This window comes from Brachypodium distachyon, chromosome 1 (genome assembly GCF_000005505.3).
Source record: "Brachypodium distachyon strain Bd21 chromosome 1, Brachypodium_distachyon_v3.0, whole genome shotgun sequence".
Classification (NCBI taxonomy): Eukaryota; Viridiplantae; Streptophyta; class Magnoliopsida; order Poales; family Poaceae; genus Brachypodium; species Brachypodium distachyon.
In genome coordinates, this window is record NC_016131.3 from 32,626,860 (window position 1) to 32,650,723 (window position 23,864).

Consider the following 23,864-nt stretch of genomic DNA (forward strand, 5'->3'; position numbering starts at 1 on the left):
ACAACTCAGGGTGGTCCGAACCTGGGTAAAACCACCGTGTCAAACTTCATGTCTTTGGCCATGCCGGCGATCTCCGGAGCGATCCCCTTCGCCCTCCACCGAACCAAAAAGGGGGTGCACCGCATCCCCGGTGCCGGAGTTTCAGGCTCCGACACGGGTCCCTGCGGGGTTCGGTTCTGGGGACTACGAGAACATTCCCTGCTCCGCTATACCTGTTTGGGAGGTCATTCGTGACGTGATGATCCCCATGAAAACTAATTATGTACCGTACCCGTCCCCTAATAGAGGAAAACCCCATCGGGGGTCGGGTAAACAGTCCCCACTGCCATCCCTATAACCACGGCTCATGAAACATTTCGCATAGGACACCCTCTTAATTATTTTGGCTATATACAGTTGATGTCCATGCACGATTGCTCACTATTGCCTTAAATTTTTCTTTTACCTGCATTTCTTGTTTAATGACAATAGAGAATCATTACCACATGGTGTATTTTTCTTTATTAAGTTATAAGAAGTTTCGATTAGAAAAATCATGTTTCAGCTTCTGTAGTTCTTGCTGATGTATCTCTAGAAGTATGGAGAAAAATCATGTTTTATTATGTCAAATATCTACTTGATCTTTTTAGTTCGGTAGGTAAACATGAAGATATCTTTACAAACAAAAATGTAACTATATATTCACTATTATAAAAATTTGAGATGTTGCTTGTTTGTTCCTACACCTAGAAACTGTTTGCAAATCAAATTCATTAATACATACATACATACATATATATACATATATATATTCTATGTGGTAGATATTAATTAATATTTGGAACAAAGTTAATAAATAAGACTCAAATATTTAAAGAACTAATGTAATACAGAAGATTAAAATTACTTTAAATTGTAATAACACCGATATTTAGTTATTAGACAATATATGGTAAGATACTAAAAATGAATTGCAAAAAAAGCTAAACAAAACAAAATTATCAAAAAATATTTTTTGCATATATAGATAATATTGAATGTTATTTGTTTGAGTTCTAGAATGAATAAAAGTTCGCATGTCTCATAAAACATTTGTCCTCTGCTCATGTGTATATATGGACCCTTGACGCGGACAACAGATTTCGATTCCTCATCGGACTCAGGATATATCAAGCAAATGAAGCAACAAGCTGCACGAAGCCATGCTTGTGGAGTTTAAAAGGCCCGACATAATGGGCCGGATCTGCTCATGTCCGGACCAGTATTTCGTGGATTTTGTTTCTGGATTTGAATTTATTCCATGGGTACACCAGAACAGCACGTGGAGCTGCTCATCATGTAAGAAGCTTTTTAACCGCACCAACCATTTGTTGTCGACATGATCAAACAAAAACAAAAGACCACATACTCTGGTCATTCTATTTGTTGTGAGTACATATATGGACAACCAGATATGGTCAAAGTTTTAAGTTCACACTGAAAGCCAAACAGAATCTTTACTAGGCAATTAGAGGGAAAGGTCAAGCATTGCTCTGGGAATTCATGCAGCCTTTCGAAAGAGCAAGCTCACATACGAGATCAGCCATGCATACTTTTCATGTGTACTTAACTTGTACTCCATAGATATATGTCGTTGAGCATGCAGAAGCCGGAGCTGGGGCCATGCAGACGTAAAATGAGGCGACAGCGTCAGAACCGTTCCTGGCCGGGGACCATGTTCAGTAACGCCCCTCTGCCATGACTGTTTGGGACGGCGACATCCTCCAAGATGATGGGCTCAGTCGCTTTGTGTGCTGCTGATACTATCATCTTAACGACCAACTTTGCAGTGCATCTGCCGCTGTACTGCACTACCCCAATATGGGGCTAGGATGGATGGCTGGGTGATGCATTTATAATCAAATTTGAGACATTTTTTATTTCACGGGAGAAATAGTGCTATTTTCTAATTTTCTGCACCAACCAGTACTCATCGAGAAAACCTTGCTAGTTACGAGCCGATCGATGAAAAGGCACGTTTAGCCTATGTGAATGCATTCCTGGCCGGGTTGCTTGCTTCGTCATGATGCACTATTAAGTGCAAGCAGCCAATCACAGTCATGACGCTTTAGCGGCGCAGGGTACCACCGTAGGATCAAGGGCAAGCAAGAGGTACGTACCACTACATGCCAACAAACAGACTTGCTGCTCACTGATCTCTACTTGTGCCGTGGGCCTGCCTGACTCGTTGTACATGTAGAGCTTTCGTTACTACTTGGATGATAGGTTCCACTCGATCACTAGTCCATTTGCAGCAACTGTTGTTTCCTCGTCCCTGTCATGTCATGTGCCTGGCATGTGATGATGGGTATGCACGTGGTAAAAAGCTTGGGACACCGAGAACTACTAGCTGATGGACACTTCACACTTGGCATCTCATCTCCCTGGCAATGGCGTTGTTGTTGTTTAACCGAGAACAACGTAATTATCTCTTTTTAGTGATTATTAAGAAGAGTTTTACAGTAACTTTTAAGGTATTAACGCTCTAACTACAAAGCATATGGCCAGGGAGGCCAAGCACGGTCAAATTAAAAAGCAGCTGAAGCCTGCTCTCTCAGCAAGATATATCGCGGCAATTTCTGTTGCGCCTCTTTCTGGTTCTTGCGGCGATGATCGTGGGCATGATTAAGGTATTAAAAACGGCTTGCAAACGACATGGAGTCCTCTCCATAAGTTTGTCACAGTCCTAGTATTAATTCGAGTGAATTCCATTTTTAACCCTCAAGTTCCACATTTTTGACAGTTTTGACTATATTTAGTGAAATTTTCGTTTTTTGATCCCATTTAGCAAAACTTGTGCCACTAATAACCCCATTTAAGATTTTTGCTCAAGTCCCCTCCATCATTACAAGAGGCGTGGGCGATGTCGACGTCGCCAACGCCGCTCTGCGGAACGTGCGATGGCCAGCTCGCGGGCCGGCCCGAACTCTTCGCCGGCTGCTGGAGGTTTTAGCGCTGCGGCTGCAGCTTGCCATTGCCGCGACACAGCTGCTACAGAGCTGCAGAGCGAGATTGCCAGAATCAAGCAGTGGCGGATCTAGGAGGTGGACCACCATGGGATTTTGGGCGCCTTCACGATCATATGAATAGCACTCAAAAATAGAAAAATAATAATTTTGATGGTTAATACTTTCTCCGTCCCATATTAAGTACATTTCTATTACATGTATCTAGACGTTTTATAAGCATACATACATCCATATTTGGTCAAATTTGAATCACTTAATATGGGACAGAGAAAATATTACTGTTGGACCACTCTGAATTTCTTGGTTAGGTCCGCCACTGGAATCAAGTTGCTGCTTGAGGCGGCTAGGACAACGAGCAGCTGGCACAATGCGTCCGTGAGCATCTGATTCGACGGTCGTTACCTACGATCTGGCTCAATTTGCACATCTGATTCAACTAAAATTCTTGCTTATCTATTAACGAAGAGATTGATATACTAGTGAGATGTGCTATTTCTATCTATTTCTAACCTTCAGCTGGCGCCATGCATCCGTGAGCAGCTGTAGCAAGAACAGCCCGAGGATTTGGGCTTTCAGCTCGGCTAGCTAAAACTAGCTCGGCAAACAGAGCACCAATCAGATATTCAGATCAATGTACAAGCTAAAATAATACATATTGCCGATACTTTGTTGCCAAACATAAACTAACCTCTTTACTCACAGATCGTGCCTACAAATACACAAACCAAGAAGCATAAAAAAATGGGGAGAGAGAAGGAAAAAAACAAAAAACAAAAACGTGAAAGAATGTTCTTGTTTTTCGTTGGAAACATGAGGGATTTGGTCCAAAATCTTAAATGGGGTCATTACACTACAACAAAACAGTACATATATGACGAGTCATCACAGATGACAACCATCAGTGACGGTCTTGTCCGTCACTGATGACCCCTTATCATTGACGGGCGTATCATTCCCGTCACTGATGATGTCTCATCAGTGGTGGGCACGCAGGGCCCGTCAGTAATGACCACTCATTAGTAACGGGCACGGGAGGCCCGCCACTAAAGGTTCAATGTGAAAAAGATGCAAAAATCTCAGAAACACACATCAGTGGCGGGCCCAGATTTAAGGCCCGCCACTGATGACCCCTAGAGACCCTTAAAGATTGAAATAATCATAACTAATTCATAAAAAATCATAAAAATGTGATTCTTTTTACTAAAGTCTTATTTTTCTTGCTTAACATGATGGAACCGTAATATCATATCTTAGCATTTGAAAAATGAACTATGTACTACAAACTTGTTATTTTCCACACTTCAAGTTTATGCTTTGTGCCAAATGACAGAAATTTTGTCCATTTCTATGCCATAGATCATGATAATGTATCCTTTTTTGCATAAAGGTGCATCTTGTCATGACAAACAATATTGCCAAAGAGTTCTACAAATTTTTGGTTATAAAAAATGATTTTCTATTTTTGAAATGCAAAAAATGTGGTATTTTGTGAAGCAAATACACTTAATATGGTTCCAAATGGCCTTTATCCAATTTTCACACAAAATTGAACATTATTATAAACTTGTAGACCAATTTAGTTATACAATATATTTATATATTATATGAAATAGAAAAATAGAAAAAATATCTTGTATGGCCTCATCAGTGACGGGCTATAAATTCATGCCCTCCACTGATGTCTTTTCATCTAATCCCCACCCACTCCCGAACTCCCTCTCCCACTGCTATCCCTTTGCTCTCTCTTTCCCGTCTCTCTTCTGCTCGTCCCCACCGCAAGCCCGGCCAGCCGGCAGCGAGCCTCCGCCGTCCGCCGCGAGCCCCAGCCCCGGCCCCTCACCTCCCCGCGCCGCCCACGGCCGGTGCCTCCGTTCTCTCGCGTTCCTTCTCTCTCCCTCTCTCTCTCTCTCTCTCTCTCTCTCTCTCTCTCTCTCTCTCTCTCTCTCTCTCTCTCTCTCTCGCCGCGGAGGAGGGCGCGGGTGCCCCCAGTCCCGGCCTCCGCCGCCGCGCCGGAGGGCGCACGCGGGCGCCGCCTCAGGTCCCGGCCTCCGCCGCCGCGCGGGAGGCGGCCGCGGGCGCCGCCTCGGGTCCCGGCCGCCGCCGCCGTCATGCAGGAGTCGGGCGCGAGCGCCGCCTCAGGTCCTGGCAACCGGCCGCCCGCCGCCGCAGAGGAGGGCGCGAGCGCCGCCTCCGGTGCCGGCCGCCAGTACATTCTCCCCTCTCTCCTGTCTCCCTTGCCCCTCTGTTCTCCCTTGCAGTCAACGAGGGCGCCGCCGCAGAGGAGACGAAGCCCGTGGGTTCCCGTCGCCGCTGATTTGTTGATTTAGGTTGTTTTTAGTGGTATAGAAATTTGTGATTGTATACAAGATCTGTACGCAGCGGATTTGTTGCTTCATTAGATTAATTTGTTTGATTTGTGATTAGATTAATTTATTTGATTTGTGATTATTGAATAGAAGATTCGGGCCTGTGGCCTGTTTTTTTTTTTTTGGCCAAACTTCTATCACTGTCGGTTACTTATCTGCTGACCGCCACTGATGTGATCACTGATGGGTGGACATCTGTAACGGGTGGGCCGCCCATCACTGATGATAAACTCATCACTGGCAAGAAGTTAGTAACGGGCGGCCTGCCCGTTACTGATATACTTTTTTGACCGTTACTGATAACTGTTTTTGTAGTAGTATTAGTGGCACAAGTTTTGCCTAAACGGGGTCAAAAAACAGAAATCTCACTAAATGGAATCAACACTGTCAAAAAGATGAAACTTGGGGGTCAAAACTGGAATTCACTCTATTAATTCAGAAGAGGTGTGTTAGAGGCCCTACTATTAGAAGGAAGCAGAGAGAGATGTGCGTGTGAGCTTTCGTTAGGAATCCTGATTTCTCGTGTAAGCTTTGGTTAGGAATCCTGATTTCTCTACGAGATGCAAAAGGAGAAAGTCTCGTACTCCCTCCGTTTCATAAAGATTGGCACGGATAGTTCAAATTCATGCCAATCTTTATGGAACGGAGAGAGTAGTTTGTTGACATGGATTTTGTGTGATGCTGAATGAACTAATTAAGGGATCAATTAGAGTCTGGTACGCTTGTATCTCTGGGGTGTGCCTGCTCGCACCATTAACTCACAGTTAAGGTGGTGATGGGACATATATGTCTTTCGTTTTTGGGGGGAGAATTATGAACTCCTTGATTGAAACTAAAAATATTTTTACCAAGTTTCAAAGAAAAATTAAATGCACGCAGAAAATGGGTATAATTTGTCCTTGTAAATTGTCATGAAATATTTGTGATAATTTGTCAATACTAGTTATTTGTGTGGGGCAAGTTACATAGTTTGTAATTTGCAAGTCATTTTATGATGTCGCTTAGTTCGCAAATGTTTTTTAGGGAAATTTGTATGTATATTTTTCCGCCTTCTCCATGGCTCTACGTGTAATTTTTCCAAGACTTTAGAAAAGACGATTTTCCTTAAGTTTCAAAAAATGGGTTCATATGTACCCATGTTCTACAAATTCACATTAATCTGTTTATTCTTAATTGAAAAGATATGCTATTGCTAGTTCTTTAAAAAAAATTATAATTAATGTATATCCTGGACACAAGTACAGTACTAGTTTTGTCGATTTATAAATTCCAAAATTAACTAGCGACTGAGTTAAAACTAGCTAGCGTCAAGCCGTCAACCTCTATTAATTTTGTCGGTTTGCCACGCAAGCCACCGTCCGATCCATTCCTGCAACTCTGCAAGACTTGTCATTTCTGCTCTATTGTTTTTTGGAGATCTGTTTTCTTTGATGAGCATGTGCTAGGATCATGCCTTAATGCTCCTGCAGTCTACTAATTTTCTTTAACATGATTTTTCTATTGGTTATTAGAGCATTCACGTACCTCTGTAGGCAACATATATTTCATCATTGTTGCTTCTGAGTGGATAACTGAAGTGACGTGTGTGTCATTCATCTCGAATGATTGCATCACGAGTCTCTTTGACTGATGATGATGGTATTGGAATCCAGAAGTCAGAACTGGTGTGCAAGGAAACTAACTCTCCCAACAACAACAAAAAAACTCTCCTAGCTTGATTGCAAATGATGATATGCCACATCTCACAAACTTCACAGCACTGCATTTTTTTTTAGTTCAACTGTGCGTCTGGGGCATAGATGATCAGGAGGCAGAAGAGAATGGGAAACACTGGCAAGGAGTTGAGATTTGAGAAGCAATTTTATATTACATATTTGTCTTATCTTTAGTTAGGGAACAACTCAACTGAAATTGCGTGCATGAAAATTAGTGTGCAATAGTTGAAGGGCTTCTGTTTCTCATTCAGTCTAGTTTTCAGAGTTCTACACTTGTGGAAGAACCTGCTGGTCTGCAGAGATTTTTGTTGCAAATTATTTTTCTCTTCTTTATGTTTAATGCCAACCTAAATTTTGGGATTGGACTTTATGGCGACTGTTGAACTAAAACATAATTAATCATGCAAAGTCGGCATGAATCATAGTCTACTATGCCTGCCACAGCTGAACTCTGAAGAAGAAGTAGAAAAAGCTTAGGTGTACACGTCCCTGGGACACAATTGTTGGCTGGTGATGGTGCAGCCATTGCTCTGAGACATCAGAATCAAAGTGAACACTAAACAAAATAGCTTACTGTTTCGTGCTTGTGACCAGTTAGGCACCAAAGTGCCTCTTTGCTTCCTACCTGCCATCTTCCCCATTGGTTGAAGGACTAATTTTGGGGTCTGAAAACACCAACCTAGCTCCCTGTCTGAACAACTTGAGCTGCTTCATTTGCTACTGCCGTAGCTACTTTACATCTGTCTGTACAATGGTAAGCATGCCATGTTTCGGTTCATATGTTTGCTGTTCCTCAAAGCAATGAACAGAGAGGAGGCTACCCATCCTAGGAAGTGAGCCGAAATACTTTCCCGATTGCTATCCAAAACAAGCCGAAAACTCATGGTCATGCATGGACCAAGCTTGCTAAAACATTCTGATCCACAAGGACTCAATAATGCAGTGCAGGGCTGAACCACATGGGCTTCCCTCACCATTTTATGCATAGGAGAGCTGTTGCAGAGGATTTGCTGCAATTACTACATGCAGGAATCAACAAAGGATATTTATCCTATTTATACTGCACCACATGCCTCTCCGGGGGACCATAAGCCCAGAGCTAGAGCACATCTGCACATGACAATTGACAAGGAACGATGCCCATCTCACTTCTCCTTGATGTATATATCCACATCTCTGAAAAATCATTGGATGCCTCAAAGAGAGAGCGATATACAATTCGACTCACAGGGTCAAATTCGGACTTGCGAACCGATCGACCACCTCCAAGTTTTACTCTTATTTGAAGTGCATGGTTAAGTGAAAGAAAGAAAGAAAGAAGAGTGATTAGCGGCACAGAACAGTCCAGCACTGCATATTGCAGAGATCGATCCCTGTGAACCATTCATCATGATATGGGATGCCAAATTGCCAACGCATTTTGGTTGATGCCAAAGCGTGGATGGATGGTACTGTATGCATTCCATGCAGCAATGCATGCATGGATCAGGTTCGGTAGATGCAGTGCGAGAGCTTCTGCATTGCTTCTCTGCCCATCCATCATTGGTGCCCCGATGGACCAGTGATTTGGAACGGCGGGGAGTGAAGCAGGGACATATGTGTGCGCGTACTTTTCTCTGGAGTATAGCTCTAGCTTCTGGTTCACCGGGCGGTCCACGTACTGGTGGCCGGCTGATATAATGGGCGCTATACTAGCTGCTGCTATCTTGGGACCGTCCGTCTTTTGGCAACCTACCGGAGAGAAGATTTGTGCACAGCTCCAGCCCAGACCATCCTATGTGCATGCCAGTAGCGCGCGTGTCCTGTAGCTAGCGGCTGATGATCGAAGGGACTCGTCTACCTATAGCTTAGCTTAATTAGGCCGTGTCATCCTACCGTGCACCTTTTATTGGCCCCCTTCTTTTGGGCCGGAGCTTCTCTAGAAGCCGGCTTCAGCTGAATTTCTCACGCAAGCTGCTGTCCAGGGAAGCCCTAGAAACTGCTACATTTCCTTCTTTTTGGCTTCTGGAGTTTCAATTGATAACCTGCTCTAAATATGAAAAGTCCATACTGCCCAAGTCATTTGTGCTATGTTAACTGATAACCAGAACACATACTCATCATCTTTTACTTATGTCAGAAATAATTGTCTAACAAATGTCCAACCATCTTTGAAATTAATGAGAAATAGACCATTGAGGTGTTCATCCATCACGAAGCTGCTAGCAAAATTGTTCCATCGAACCAACCAAATTGTGCCAATCAACATTGTTCCATGTAACCAACCAAAATTGTGCCAATCAACATTGTTCCATGTAACCAACCAAAATTGTGCAGATTAGAAACAACAACCACGACGAGCCCGGCCGATGCCAGCGGTAGAGGAGGAGGTCGGCATGGCGAAGTTTGGGGCGGTGGGAGCAGGTTGGCGTGTCCGGGTCGGTGAGAGCCGGAGGCGCGTCCTGGGCGGGGTGAGAGTCGGAGGCGCATCCGAGGGATGGCGGTGACGAGCTCCTGCCAAACCGCCGGCGACGAGCTCGATGAGAGATGAACAACAGGCGGGGGGTGGGGGTGGAGGGAGGAGGCCGCGGCCACTGGAGAGATGGGGGAAGGGGCGGTGGAGGCTGGCGGACGGCAGAGGGACGGGGGCTGGGTGGGTGGCGGCGGCCCCAACCCTAGCGAGAACAGCGAAGGGGACGAGGTGGGGAGCAGGTCGGGGTCGGGCGCTCGGGGCGTCGGTCAGAGGTCTGGGGGGAGCAAAGTTTTGGCGGTGGCATTTCGACCGTAATAACGGTTCGCTATGGGGTAAGTTGGAATTGGGCGTCCGGAGAAGCCCGGAAAACTGGTCCAGACCAGACCAGTTTCTCCCCACAGTCCAATTTACACTGCGATTCGGAGGAGCTTCCAAGAAGAGCCAACAAGAAATTTTCCCATCTTTTAAACTTCAGCTGTCTGAAAACTATAAGCCGGTCTAAAACCCCAAAAGAAGGGGGCATTATCCTTTTTGCTAGCGCACGGTGCGCCTAGCAGGCTAGTACTCAATCGTCTTTCTCCCGTAGTGTTTGAACAGCAACGGCGTGGTCAGGCCAAACACAGACGTCCGAGACGGAGACGCGCGCCCGCCAACCGCGCGCGCGAGCAGCGACAAGAACGCGGCCAATGATGGGTCGATGGATACACAGGGCCAGCAGGAGGCGACAGCAGCAGCAGCCAGACACGCCATCCCATTCCATGCGAAACACATGCGCGCGCGGCAAGGCAACCGCAGTGCGGGGCCCCGGCGCCCCCCGCGCCCCGGACAGGCAAAGACGGGAACGTGGCGCGTGTCCATCTCCTCTGCTTTCTCACGCGTCAGAACAGCCAGCCCCCGCCTCTGATCTGGCGTTGCATGCGGCTTGCGGCGCACATGACACGGCCCAAAGCGCGCGGCACCCGCCCAGCAGCGCGTCGGCCTGCTGGTTGCTGCCCCGCGACTCGTCAAGTCCAGGCTCTCCGTCGTCTCGTTACGCCATCAGAAGAAGGCTGCGGCGCGCGGCTGGCTGCTGGCTGGCTGGCTGAGTATGCATTGCGCGGCCCCCGTCGACGCGCGCGGCAGGAGGTCCCGTGACTCCGATCTGTGGATCTTACCGGTCACGGCAGGGCGTCAGTAAGGCTGCTGCAGCTAGCGGCTGACCTGATCTCTGATCCAAACCTCATCTCCTTTCCCTTCCCGACGTAGGAGGACGTACGTAACTTCCTTTCCGTAAATAAAGAAAGCAGCTTTGCGGCACTAGCTACCAGTCAGTACGTGCTAGGTTTGTTTGCTTCTCGATCCCTTTCGAGATGGAACTGAATCATCACAAAAAACGACCAGCGAAAGGTTGCAATCACAGCATGTCGTTTACCACACTCGTAGGCATCTCTCTCGCTTAGTACGATACTACGATGTTCGTTTCTACCCTTCACCGGTGGGGATCTAGAGGCAATGATGAGGAGTGCATTATAATTCCTTCTCAATTCCTCCCTGTCATATCCAAACCTAGAGTAAAGTCGGAGGAGGCTACATCAGCTCTTTGGATCAGATCAAGGCGATCGCATGACATGGCATGGCGATACGGCTAGCTTGTGTGCCGGTTGTGAGACCGGAGAGAACTAATGTATGAGTTGTGCGCGAGTTACGGTCCTAGCCTCATAACCTGTGGCAAGTGAGCGCACTACTTGCACTCATACGAGTTAGGAGCCCACTAGTTTCTCGAAAGCACTTGAGTATATGAAAATTTGTGAATTTTCGGGTCCAATGTGGGAGCGTCGACCTCCAGGAGGCCCTCGCGTCCTTCTCGGCTATTGGGGCCCTTCTTCTTCGGCTACTTGGGGTTGCCTCTTTCTAAAAAGCTAAGAAAGGTAAACTCCCTGTTCTTGGGGATAGAACTTAATTTGATATATCTTTTGTTGGATTTATTTGTCAACATCAGTGGCAATGCCGTCAGTTAGTAGAGTTATTCTATCTTCATCCCATGTCATTTAATTGGTTGTGCTGGATGTAGGGCCTCTTTGATCCATAGGGTTTTAAAAATGCCGGAACATGAAAAATACAGGAATATGATAGGAACTCATGTGTACAGCAGAGGAATGGAAAATGCAGGAATTTGTAAACACAAATGTTTGATTCACATGAATAGGAAAACACACGGGATCATACTTAATTAACACAACCAACTCAAAGTTAAACCACCTGGATAATTATAATTAGAACTTATTGTACCAGTAGACACTCTTCTCTCGCTTTTGTGTGTAGGAATTCAAAAGGAGGTCTGCGTGGAATGTTAAATTCCAGTGTTTTTCCTTTGAAATGGAGACAAAAGGAATTTTTTCTCCATTTTCCCTTTACCTTATTTGTTTGAATCAAAGAATACTACCACCAAAGAAACAATTCTCCCCCACACTTTCCTCCATTTTCCCTATGAATCAAAGAGACCTTGTGTAAGTCTTTGTCTGGTGGTAATAGTGGATTTTCTCGTGGCGATGGGAGGGGATCACCCTGCCAAAGTCCTTTCTACAATGAATATTTTTTTCAAGTACACCATTTAACAAACCTTGAGAAGTCTCTGAAGACGGGGTCATATTAATCCAATGGCAACATTTATTCCCAAAACCCATTGTCTTGCGAATCTAAATTTAGCACTTTGTTTCGGTTACACCATGTCAACGGTCTTCTCAAAATCCAGCTTGGGGAGCACAATTCATATCTGGAACTATGTCATACATGCAAAATCCTAAAAGTCCATGCATGACAAACTTGAATAGTTCTAGATCTGATAAACCCATATTGATTTTGGTGAACCATTTAATAAGGAATGGCAATCAGCTTAGTAAGGCCTAGGTAAATTTGGTTAGGTGAATACATCACATCCTGATGCAAGTGCAGAGTACTATGGCCTATGTAAATTTGGTTAGGTGAATGCATGACATCATGATGCAAATGCAGTGGTAGGTTTATATCCCTTTATCTATAAGAGCAATATAGGATAATCAGCATATTGCTTGTGGTGTAGTAATCTGAATTTGCTTCTACCAAGGAAAACACAAAGAGAAGACATATGGACAGAGTGGAGTGGGTGACACACTGGCAGCACAGTAGACTTCAGTTAGAATCTAAAGCATCTGTACAAAAAAACATCTGCACAAACTGCAGAAAGGTTCCTCTCCTCCCTGTACCAGAGATTCTACAATGAATTGTCAACACAACCAACCAGGGCACACCAGGCACACAGCCACACACAGAGAGAAAAGCAGAGGAGCACAAGGCTGGAATACCGTGTACGCGCACGCCGAACAAATTTGCCATCCCGATACACCTTTCCCGCCCCATTTGTTCTGGATTATCTTTTTGCCTGTAAAGAATAGCTAGGATAAACAGAGCTGTACACACGCAGATGCATACATCTAGAATCCATGGAAAGGCAAGAGAACAAATGGAAGCGACCGAGCAGACGGAGGTGGGCCCGGTGTTTTCCTGTCTCCTGTGCCATCATCAAATCCTAAAGGCTTCTTCTCTGCTCTGATGATCTAGTCAGTTAACGAGGGCATTTTCGACACCCCCAAAAGCAGAGGCCACGGCAAAGCCTTTTGTTAGCGGTTCCCCTGTTCTGTCACTAATCATATATACACACAGCTAGCACGGCAGAGTCATCTCTGTCAATTCCTTCCTAGTCGCTATAGCTGTTGATGCCTAGCTAGCCTGAGTTGAATCGGACGGCGGAGACGACGAGAGGGAGTCTATGGGGCGGAAAATGACGGGCGCGCCATACTGCGGGTAGAGCAGCATGAGCACCGTGGGCGCGTGCACGTACTTGGGTGACATCTTGAACTCGAAGCGCTGGAGCAGGATGGCGACGGTGAGCTTGGCCTCGAGGAGGGCCAGGTTCTGGCCGATGCACATCCTGGAACCGAGCCCGAACGGGATGAAGGCCAGCGGGTGGGCCGCGGCCCGGGCGGCCCCGGCGGCGAAGCGGGCCGGGTTGAACCGGGCCGCGTCGGGGCCCCAGAGCCTGGCGTCGTGGTGGATCGCCATGATCGGGATGAGCAGCTCCGTGTCGCGCGGGATCGCCAGCTGGCCGCCGCCGAGGATGACGTCGACCTTGGCCCTGCGGATGGTGGCCACGGCCGGTGGGTACAGCCTCAGCGTCTCGTTCAGGATCATCCCCAGCTGTGGAAGAGGACACGGAGAAGGAAACAACGTGAGGCCTTTTTGTCACTTGAGAGTTACCGAAATGCCCTCTCTATTTCAGGTTTGAAAGATCGTTTTGGTACTAGCAGTGGTACTTTTGCTTTGGGAAGAGTCAACAGTGGTTTGTGTTTGTGTTTGTGGTGGCGTACCGTTTTGAGCCTGTGGAGGTGTTCCTTGGAAGGGAGCTCGCCGGGGCCGCAGACGGCGAGGACCTCTTGGCGGGCGCGGTCCTGCCAGTCCGGGTGCATGGCGAGGAGCACGGTGGCCCACGTGAGCAGGTTGGTGGTCGTCTGCTTGCCGGCGAAGAAGAAGGTCTTGCACTCCTCCACCATGTCCCCGACCGGCATGGACTTGTTGTCGCGCGCATTGATCATCAGCCCCAGCAAGTCCCTGAAGCCCTTGTTATTGTTGTCGTTGTTGTTGGTGTTGTTGTTGGCCTTATCCTTGACCGCTGTCCCGTCGTTTTCCACGGCATCGGCGGCGGCGTCGCTGCGGCGGCCGATGAGCCGGACGAGGCCCCGCCTGATCTCCCTGTCGAGGCCCCACGACATCCGGTTCTTCTTGGTGGGCAAGAAGCGGTAGCCCGGGACGAGCACCTTGCGGAAGGCCTCGGAGGCGAAGGCCATGAGGCGGCCCTGCATGCGGAACACGACGCGGCCGGACTCGTAGCTCCGGCCGAACGTGGCGCGCGTGATGGCCTCCTCTGCCACCGCCTGGAACCACTCCGCCACGTCCACCTCCACCTCCCCGGCGCACGCCATCGCGCGCCACCGGTCCGCCAGCGCCGCCACCGACCTGCCCACGTGCGGCACCAGCCGCTGCAAAAGAAGAAGGAACACCGCCGTGTCACTAGACCAAACCGCGAAAAGAAGCAAAGGCGGCGGTATGTTGGTTTGGGTTTCGTACGTTGAGGTTGTCGGGGAAGAAGGCGGGGGCGAGCACGCGGCGGTGGAGCGCCCACTTGTCGCCGTGGAGGCTGACGAGGCCGTCGCCCTCCAGCTGCCGGACCACGGGGTGCGCCTCGTATCGGTCGAACGCCTCCGCCTGTGTCAGGAAGATCTCGCGCACCAGCTCCGGATCTGCCACCGTCAGCCGCGGCGTCGGCCCGAACCAGATCAAGAACGTCGGCCCTGCAAACGCCACCACCACGGCCAGCCAGCCACCATTAAAAATCCCACCCCATTGATCGCCAAATTAAAACCAAAGCTGTTGCATACTTACCGTAGATCTTTCTCCAGTAGTGGTAGAAGGCGAGCACCCTGGGGAGCGCGTTGTGGGAGGTGGCCGGCGACATGGGCTTCGCGGTGGCCTCCGCCATGAGCGCCACCATCTCCCTCACGCAGCCCACCAGGAGCCGGTACGGCGGGCCGCGCACGCCCTGCCGCGCGAAGTGGGCCTCCAGCCGCCGCGGCCGCCACCACAGCGCGTCCGCCACGCGCGCCGCCACGTGCAGGAGCACGCACGACGCCGTCGCGGCCAAGGCCAGCACCATCCACGACCACTGCTCCTCGCCGCCCATTGCTTGATTGATCCCCTGCTTCTGGAAACAGAGGACGCCCGCCCGGACGAGAAAAACAGGGGCTTTGATTTGATTTGCTTCCTTCTCTTGTCGAGCGCCTTCCGCTAGCGTAGCGGGTTCTTCGGGCGTTGGGTTTTGGTTTGGAAATGGCAAGGGAGCAGGAGGAGGAGGCGGGCCTTATATAAGGGAGTGGCCGGCGGCGTTGGGCCCTGCGACCGCTCTGCTCTGTTCTGTTCATGTTTTGGGTTTGTAGGAGTCAACAGGTAGGTTTGGGCAGCGTTTCCGATTGACCACGATCGGTGCTGACAAGGCATTTCGTGTTTGCTGTTTGGAAAGTTAAGGAAAAGAAAATAGGCAGATGGAAAGTATTATGGTTTTAAAATACTTCTTCCGTCCAACAAACGATGTCTCAAGTTTGTCAAAATTTGGATGCATTTAGATATAACATAGGGTATAAATGCATTCAAATTTAGTCAAAATTGAGACATCCTTTGTTGGACGGAGGAAGTAGGAAATGTGTATATCAACAAGTAATTATAAGCCAAAATTATATCGCGCATGAATCAAAAAATCTGGATATCCTCGCAATATTAATAGATAAGAAGAAGTAAAAGATCTTGATGGAACTAGATTATTTTTACAACTTGGTAGAACAACTATTATATACTACCTCCGTTTCATAATTCTTGTCGAAATATTAAATATATCTATACACTTTTTAAGAATATAGACATCCATTTTTTTTTATCAAATTTGAGAGAAGAATTATGAAACGGAGGGAGTATATTATAAAGGTGTAAATTATAGAATTAAAGCTTAATATCGGCCATCAGTTTAATGTATTCAAAACAATATGCACATTTCTACCTTGGCAAAATAGTTGATTTTTTTTTCGTTGACAACTTTGTGGAACAAACATTACAAAGATGTAGATTCATGTAGAGAACGAACTTCCATCCTTAGGGCATGCATGGTGGTCTCATTTTAGCGGTGCCACGTGGGATGCCGATAGAAGGGTCGAGGACGTAGCATCTTTTATAGAGTTCGAATGTTTGGTTCCCAGGTGCCAAAACTCCTTATATATTTTAGAAAGTTCAAAATCTGTTCAGGTTGCTGGTTCTTTTTAAGAAACAATTCTAGACGAACACACGCGGCACATGTGTGCTAAATACACACAAAATGCATGTGAATGTATAAAGGCAAATAGTGCATCGATTGTATATCAGTATATACATATTGTTTTGTATAGTCCATGTATAAAAATATTTCTTCGTAAGATCACGGTGTAGTAGGCATCTATATGCACCCGTGAAGAAGAAAAAACAGATACTTCTGAATTTTTACCCGGGAGCTAAAAGCACTTTCAGCTCATGCTAGCAGATTGCAAAACTTCAATTTTGCTTGATGTGATTTCTCATGTCGAACTAATCATTTGTCTTTAGGTACCTGATAATATTAAAGTACTCCTACTTATTGGAATTATTATGTGTACATGATTGTAGACACCCGAACCAGACACCTTATATGACTCTAAATTAAGATGACGGTTGGACCAGAGCACTCATATGCAAAACTAGTTAAGCATATTAACACCTGATCATGTCCCCAATTCGATGGACATCTAGCTTACTCCCCACTACGCTTTATATATGGTGTGGAATTTTGATCATACTTCACTCATAGTTACAAGATCCCAATGAATATAAATGGAGGGTTGCTGATCTTTCGAAACAGTCTAAACGGAGGGAGTATACACGCATGCCGAAAATGGAAATGGAAAACTTATCTAATAATACTACACTTCAGCATTTATTCTTATATTTGACTTGCACTGCTTGAAGAATTCTAGATTCCCGCGCGCAAGTTGCAAGTTGTGAGTTGCCTGTAGCCCAGTAGCGTGGAGCAAAGAGACTGGAGTCAAATACTAGCACTTCTCTCTTTCAGCTTTTCTTGTAAGATCTAGACAAAAATATCTCTATCAAAAGGTCGGAATGACCGACAAGTAAGTCTTACGAGAGCCCACATTTTCCACTTGACCATATCGTCCAAGGCACGTTAAGGTCGAAGATTGGCGACTTCCGTTTCTTGGCTCAGGCACCGAAAGATACATATAAGAATATAAACAAGCTGCTAACCGGTGCGTGAGATACTGAGATCCATATAATTGTGATAATTTTGCAGGGGTGTTGCAAGGAATACGGTATTTTTTTTAACCAAGTTCTCATGAAATTCATCTAAGTCTTCGGGAGGAGTGATTTTTCTCTTATTTATTTTTTTGCGAGTGCGAGAAGTGATTTTTCACAAAACAGAAGTGATAAATTCTACTCTTTCCGTTTCATAATTCTTGTCGAAATATTTCATGTGTACACATTTTTTTAGGAATAGATACATCCATTTTTTATCAAATTTGAGATTGTCTTAAAAATAAATTCTTAAGTGGCAACACTCTAATATCCGCATTCTTGTTAATTTTATACAGACCACAAATCACTGGATTTTCTCATGAAATTTTGGAGATGCATAGTCCATTCTAATATCCATGTACATGCACGATAACATTTCTTGGAATTTTTCATTCACTTTTTGAAAAAAAAAATCAAAACGAAAGGAACTCATGTGTGCTATATTATTCGTCCTCATTCTATAACCCAACTTGTTCAAAATGAGCAATAATAATCCTACCTTCCAGACATGTGTCAGTACACTTGAGATCAGACTCAATCCCAAAATATAGTACAGAACAGAATACAGATTCGAAGGGAAGGAAAAGCCAAAAAGAAAGAAAGAACCAGTGAAGTAGTACAAAGAATGATTGGTTTTCCGGTTTGGACAGGTAACGGTGGCTGCGGATAGAAAATGGTTGTCGACGCGCTCTCGCCACATGGATCGAACCGAGGTTTGGGACGCAACCGTTGGAGAGAGCACGCGGCAGCATACATGCATGCATGTTCTACGGGCCACGCCACGCGGGCGCGCATCTTTCAGCGACCACCAATGCATTTGTGTGCTATAGCTATATAGAGCCATGCCGTGCATTTTGGAACGGTCCCAACGTACTGACCAAGTACACGAGGAAATTTATATAAATCGATCGGCTTTGTTGGATCGGAACGACGATCCAGGTATGCTGGATGCTCGCACGCATGATTAGTCGTCGTCGCTGCATATATACGCTCGCGTGGCTTCTTGTTGGTTGCATAGAGTCAACGAGAACGAGCTGGCTAGTGGTGGTGGCGCCCTCGCTGCATGCTGGGGGCGCTCGTGCACGCCTTCGACTGGGAGATGCCGGAGGGAGCGGCGGGGATTATGGACATGGAGGAGTTCGGGCTCGCGCTGGTCAGGGCCGTCGCGCGCCCGCGGCTGGCAGCCGGTGCCTATCACCATTCCAGAGTTTGGTGACGGTGCTTTATTTTTATGACGGGCATTGAAATGACCGTCATAAAAATAATTATTGCGACGGGTATATCACTACCCACACAAAATATTAATTTTTGGCAGAACCGACAGAAAATATTTTTTTTTTCGTGGCGGTTGGAAACCGACAGAAAAAATATGCATTTTCATGTCGGTTGTAACAATTTATGTGTCGGTTCACCGTCACCTAAAACAAATATTTGTGGCGGCTAGAGCCCGACACGGAAAATATGCATTTTCATGTCGGTCTTAACAATTTATGTGTCGGTTCACCGTCACATAAAACAAATATTTGTGGCGGTTATGGTGTACCCGTCACAAAAATAACACGGTCACAAATATTGTTTTTTACCACTTTTATGAAGCAACTACCATAAGTTTGTTCTAAACACTTTGAAAAAAACATGCATAGGACTATATTTCGTAGATTCTAGTTGATTATGGTAATTTTTTATACTTGTTGGGTATTATTTAGAATTAACGTGTATTTCAACCAAATTTAATTCAAATAACTCCCAAATGTGCTCAAAAAAAATGAAAATCAAACAGGGACCCATTTAGGTACTAGTAAGGTTGCCATAATTTCTTGAAGCCATTTGAGAGAAATATGACCATACATGCTATTGTAATGGTGGCATCTCATAAGAGTGATACAATATTTTGGAGTGAAAGTGTGAAGTTTGTAATGCAAACGAATTTTAATCTATCCTTTTGATCCCAAAACATTAGATCATTTTGTATGAAAACATTTGTACATTAGATGATTTATGCCGGTACTTGTTTAGAGTATGGTCAAATTTTATAGCTATATACTAGTTTTCAGAATTTAATTGAAAAGGTTCCAAATTATTATCGTGGCGGTGGTTAATTTTTGTGTCGCACCGTCACAAAAAAAATTATTTTTCTGGCGGTAAATTGTGAAACCACATCAGAAATAAGTCTCAATAGATGAAAAAATTGAGCAATTCTTCTTGGCGCCTTTACAAAGTAGCGAGCGTGCCATTTCTCAAGTCAGACCGACACAAGGAAAAAAGGAAAAAGAAAACGGAAAATCTATTTACACGCCGTCCGGCAAGCAACTGCTCTTATGCGCGTACGCTCTCCGCAACGTCCGGTCCCAATCGAAGCGCTTTTCCTCGAGTCTCCTTCCCCGCATCTTTTTTCTCCCACTTTTCTTCCTCCCTCGCCGACCTCCTCCTCCTCCCCTCATACCCGCATCGGCGCCGCGCTCCGGTGCTCCGGCAGCCGCCCCCTCCACGCCTTCCTCGCCCTCGTCGACGCGCACCGGGGCTCCCACAACTCCCTCCCCCAGCTCAAACACGCTGCAGCCAAGTCCTGGAGAGGTGACGACGGTCCCAGCAGACTGGCCTTCGTCGCTAGGCCGCAGCGCAGGACCGAGGCAGTACCTCGCGTCGGCTGCCTCGCAGCCTCCGTCGCATCTCCGCCGCCAAGTGTGACACCCTCGTTCACAAGGACCACAAAAATCAATTGAATCCTGTAGGTTGCCGGCGACATCAAGGACGTGATCCAATTGCTGCAGTTGCGTGTGCGTAGAACATAAGCTGGTTCGGTGGATGAAAGACATGGCTGGTACTACTGGTACTTATGGCCAAGGTTTCTGCACGTAAGGACGACGACCGTGTGTTACGAAAATAGAGATTAAACTATAAACGAGAGACAAGAATTTAACGTGAAAACCCTTGCGGGAAAAATTACGGACGCACAAAGGCGCAACTTCACTATGTTGGAGTATTACAAGCACGAGACGACAGGACGTCTTTAGGTGTGACACATGGGTATATATAATGGGCAATAAACATGAGTCCTAATAGGATAAGGAAAACGAGTTCAACTCGTATACCAACACAAAGCCCAAACCTATCCTACTACGTCTAGCAGAGTTGGTAACGAATTCGGATCATATTTCAACAATTTCCACCTTGAGCCGAATCCCCTCCAGTAGTCGAAGAAAATAAACACCTCCAAACAAATGACTATAAACATCTTGTGCGTCAAAATCCATAGGACTAGTGAGTAATACCAACTAAGCCTGAGCAAAACTCAAACTTATGGAAGAAACTGGCTTTGTCAATATATCGGCATTACCAGTAATTGTCGTACATCGAAGGTGGTAAAGGTTTGCAGCCTTCATATCACCTTTCATTACAACAAGAGAACCTTTTGTGACCTTGACGATCCCATCTCCACCTGAATACTTGTATCCTTTATTATCAAGAGCACTCAAAGAGATAAGATTTTTCTTCAAACTCGAAATGTGGCGAACATCTGATAAAGTTCTGATAGTGCCATCAAATATCTTGATTTGAATGGTGCCAATGTCTGCAATCTCGCACGGCGAATCATCGCCCATCAACACAGAACCATTTGGCATAGCGTCGTATGTTGCAAACCACTCCCGGTGCGGAGTCATATGAAAAGTACATGATGTATCAAGAACCCAAACATCTCATTTTGGAATCACCGGTAACGACAATGAAAACATCACCATCAGAATCTTGTTTGCTAACAACGGTGGCTCGGGCATCATCCTCTTGTTGATCCTTCGGTTTGAATTTGCCATTCCTTTTCACCTTGTTCTGCAACTTGTAACACTTGGAGATTTCGTGCCCATCTTTCTTGCAATATTTGCAAGACTTGTACTTGCCTCTGGATTTTGACCGGCCTCTGTAGCCGTTTGAACTTTTGCCTCTATTTTCATTATTTGAGCTCCTCTCATTTGTCTTGCCACGAACAGACCTCGCCCTGGGACGAACTTGAACCAACGTGAGACACCATATGCTTCATCTGTTGGAGTGCAAAGCTTCATAAACCTCATTAAGCGTGAGAGTATCACGCCTGTGTAATATGGTATCTCTAAAGTCGGTATAAGAACTTGGCAGCGAACATAGGAGCATTAAACCTATATCTTCTTCATCATACTTAACTTCCATTGCCGTTAGGTCAGATATAATCTCCTTAAACTCAGTGATGTGATTTAACACATTACCTCCTTCTTGCAGTCGGTGGAGAAATAACTTTTGCTTCAGATGCATTTTACTGGTGAAATCTTTTGACATGCAAATCTCTTCCAACTTTGACCATAAAGCGGCGGCTGTCTTCTCAGTCAAGACTTCTTGCAAAATATTGTTGTGCAGATGAAGCTGAATTTGGGCCATAGCCTTGCGGATCATTTCTCTTCTCCTCATCAGTCCAGTCAGCAGATTTCTTTTTCGCAAATCCATCCAGTGCATCATCATAATCGGCTTGCGCCAATAACGCCCGCATCTTGATTTGCCATAAGGAAAACTTTGTGTCACAATCCAACGGCGGAAAATAATACTTCATGGATGCCATGAGTAGATGAAACTGTGCACAAAGTAGTACAAGTCGGAAAATTGAATTAATTTGCGAAGAAAAAACTGAATAGATAGCACCTCGTGGAATTGGGTGTGGACTTAGCAAATTAGCTAACAATTGATCCCGCTTCACAAGTGCAGCAGCAGCCTTGCAACTTTCAGCCAACAATACGCTCGATCGGTATTTTAGTCTGGCACTGTTACGTCTCGGGACTTGATCTAGTACTGCTGCCTGCTTCTAATCGATCAAATCGATCGATATTTAACTGCCGCACGCGTTGCTTATCCACCGAGATGGAAACCGAGTAGAAGTCCAATTGGGCACGCGTCTATGATTCGGTAACGGCAGCGGAACGGGATTGAATTTGCCGTCGGCTCGGGAACCAGGCGAAACGGAGACAAAATCCCGTCAGTGTCGGAAACTCGCGCGGCGCGCGAAACGCAAACTCGGCGAAAGTGTCTCAAAAATTAATCTCAAGAACGTGGCTGTATACCACTTGTTACGAAAATAAAAATTAAATTATAAACGAGAGACACGAATTTAACGTGAAAATCCTTGCGGGAAAAACTACGGACGCACAAAGGCACAATTTCACTATGTGTATTACAAATACGAGACGACATGACGTCTTTAGGTGTGACTACATGAGGTATATATAATGGGCAATAAACATGAGTTTTAATAGGACAAAAAAAACGAATTCAACTCGTATACCAACACAAAGCCCAAATCTATCTTGCTACGTCTAGCCGAGTTGGTAACGGATTCGGATCATATTTCAACACCGTGATTGTCAGGGGCTTAGGGCATGACCGAAGGGCTGAGTGGATGGACACACGAAGCCAACATTATGGTTTAGTTGTGTGTTCTAGAGCTGGAGAAATACAACGAGGCTTCTAATATGTTTGTTGTTCACTTATGTTAATATGAGACGGAGGGAGTATAATTCAAGACGGGCAGTGCGGAACACTGACAACGATACCGCGCATAAATGTCCTTGGGCAACCTTTCGTGGGCATGACGTACGTGGGTCAGCCTCACACGGCTTAGTCGCGGACAAAGCTAGCTAATTAAGGTAGGAACTGAAGGCGCCGTAGGGAGGGGCGAATGATGGGCTACAAGCTTCTCCATGTATACACATGCATCGCCGATTTGCGGCCGGCATGCACGTTGGTGTTGCATGCGGCGCGGCCGGGGAAGCAAGGGACACGGAGAGCCAACGGAGATGGCGGCTGTCACCCACCGCGGGCGGCAACGTCGTTGGATTCCATGTGGGCCGGCCGTTCGGGCTAGCTAGCTTAGGCTAGACCGGTACGTATCTGAGATCGATTGGCCGTTCGTACGTACGTAGTGCGTGCGAGAGCCTTGGCTAGGAGGAGTACTAGCTCCTGGGCTCCCCAATCTGCCGGTTGTTGCTCCTCTCGATCGGCCCCACCCGCATGCAGCGATATATCCATCCATCATTCCATCCCACTGATGATCGCTTGCACCGGCCGGCCGGAAGCTTAAACGCAAAAGAACGGGCTGATGAGAAGTCACGTCCCCGCATGCATGCTAAATTCGTCCCTACAAAAATCCCAAGACTACCCTAGCTATCGCGCGTCCAACACACACGGTTCTGTCGCCTTGACATGACACCCTTTTGTACGAGAACATAGCTAACCATATGTGTAAGCTCATCTCGTCCATCAACGAACCTAGCTGGCTACTTAGCTAGTGCTGTGGACTCTGTGATCCATGAGCAGCACACATCTCGCGTGCATTGGCCACACACGCCCGAAAATACGGTCGAGGCCGGTCTCATATGCTAGCTAGTCTCAG

The 23,864-nt window shown here is 46.3% G+C and overlaps 1 protein-coding gene across 1 annotated transcript; it reads right to left on the reverse strand.

Moving 5' to 3' along the window:
- Positions 1-12,635: 12,635 nt before the first annotated feature.
- LOC100843945 (cytochrome P450 734A4) lies at positions 12,636-15,590 on the reverse strand. Its single transcript, XM_010229246.3, has 4 exons — positions 14,975-15,590; positions 14,660-14,883; positions 13,903-14,571; positions 12,636-13,732 (listed from the first exon to the last, which is right to left on the reverse strand). Exons 1-4 carry the CDS (start codon positions 15,270-15,272, stop codon positions 13,256-13,258), a joined length of 1,668 nt encoding a protein of 555 aa, XP_010227548.1. The 5' UTR covers positions 15,273-15,590; the 3' UTR covers positions 12,636-13,255.
- Positions 15,591-23,864: the final 8,274 nt, after the last annotated feature.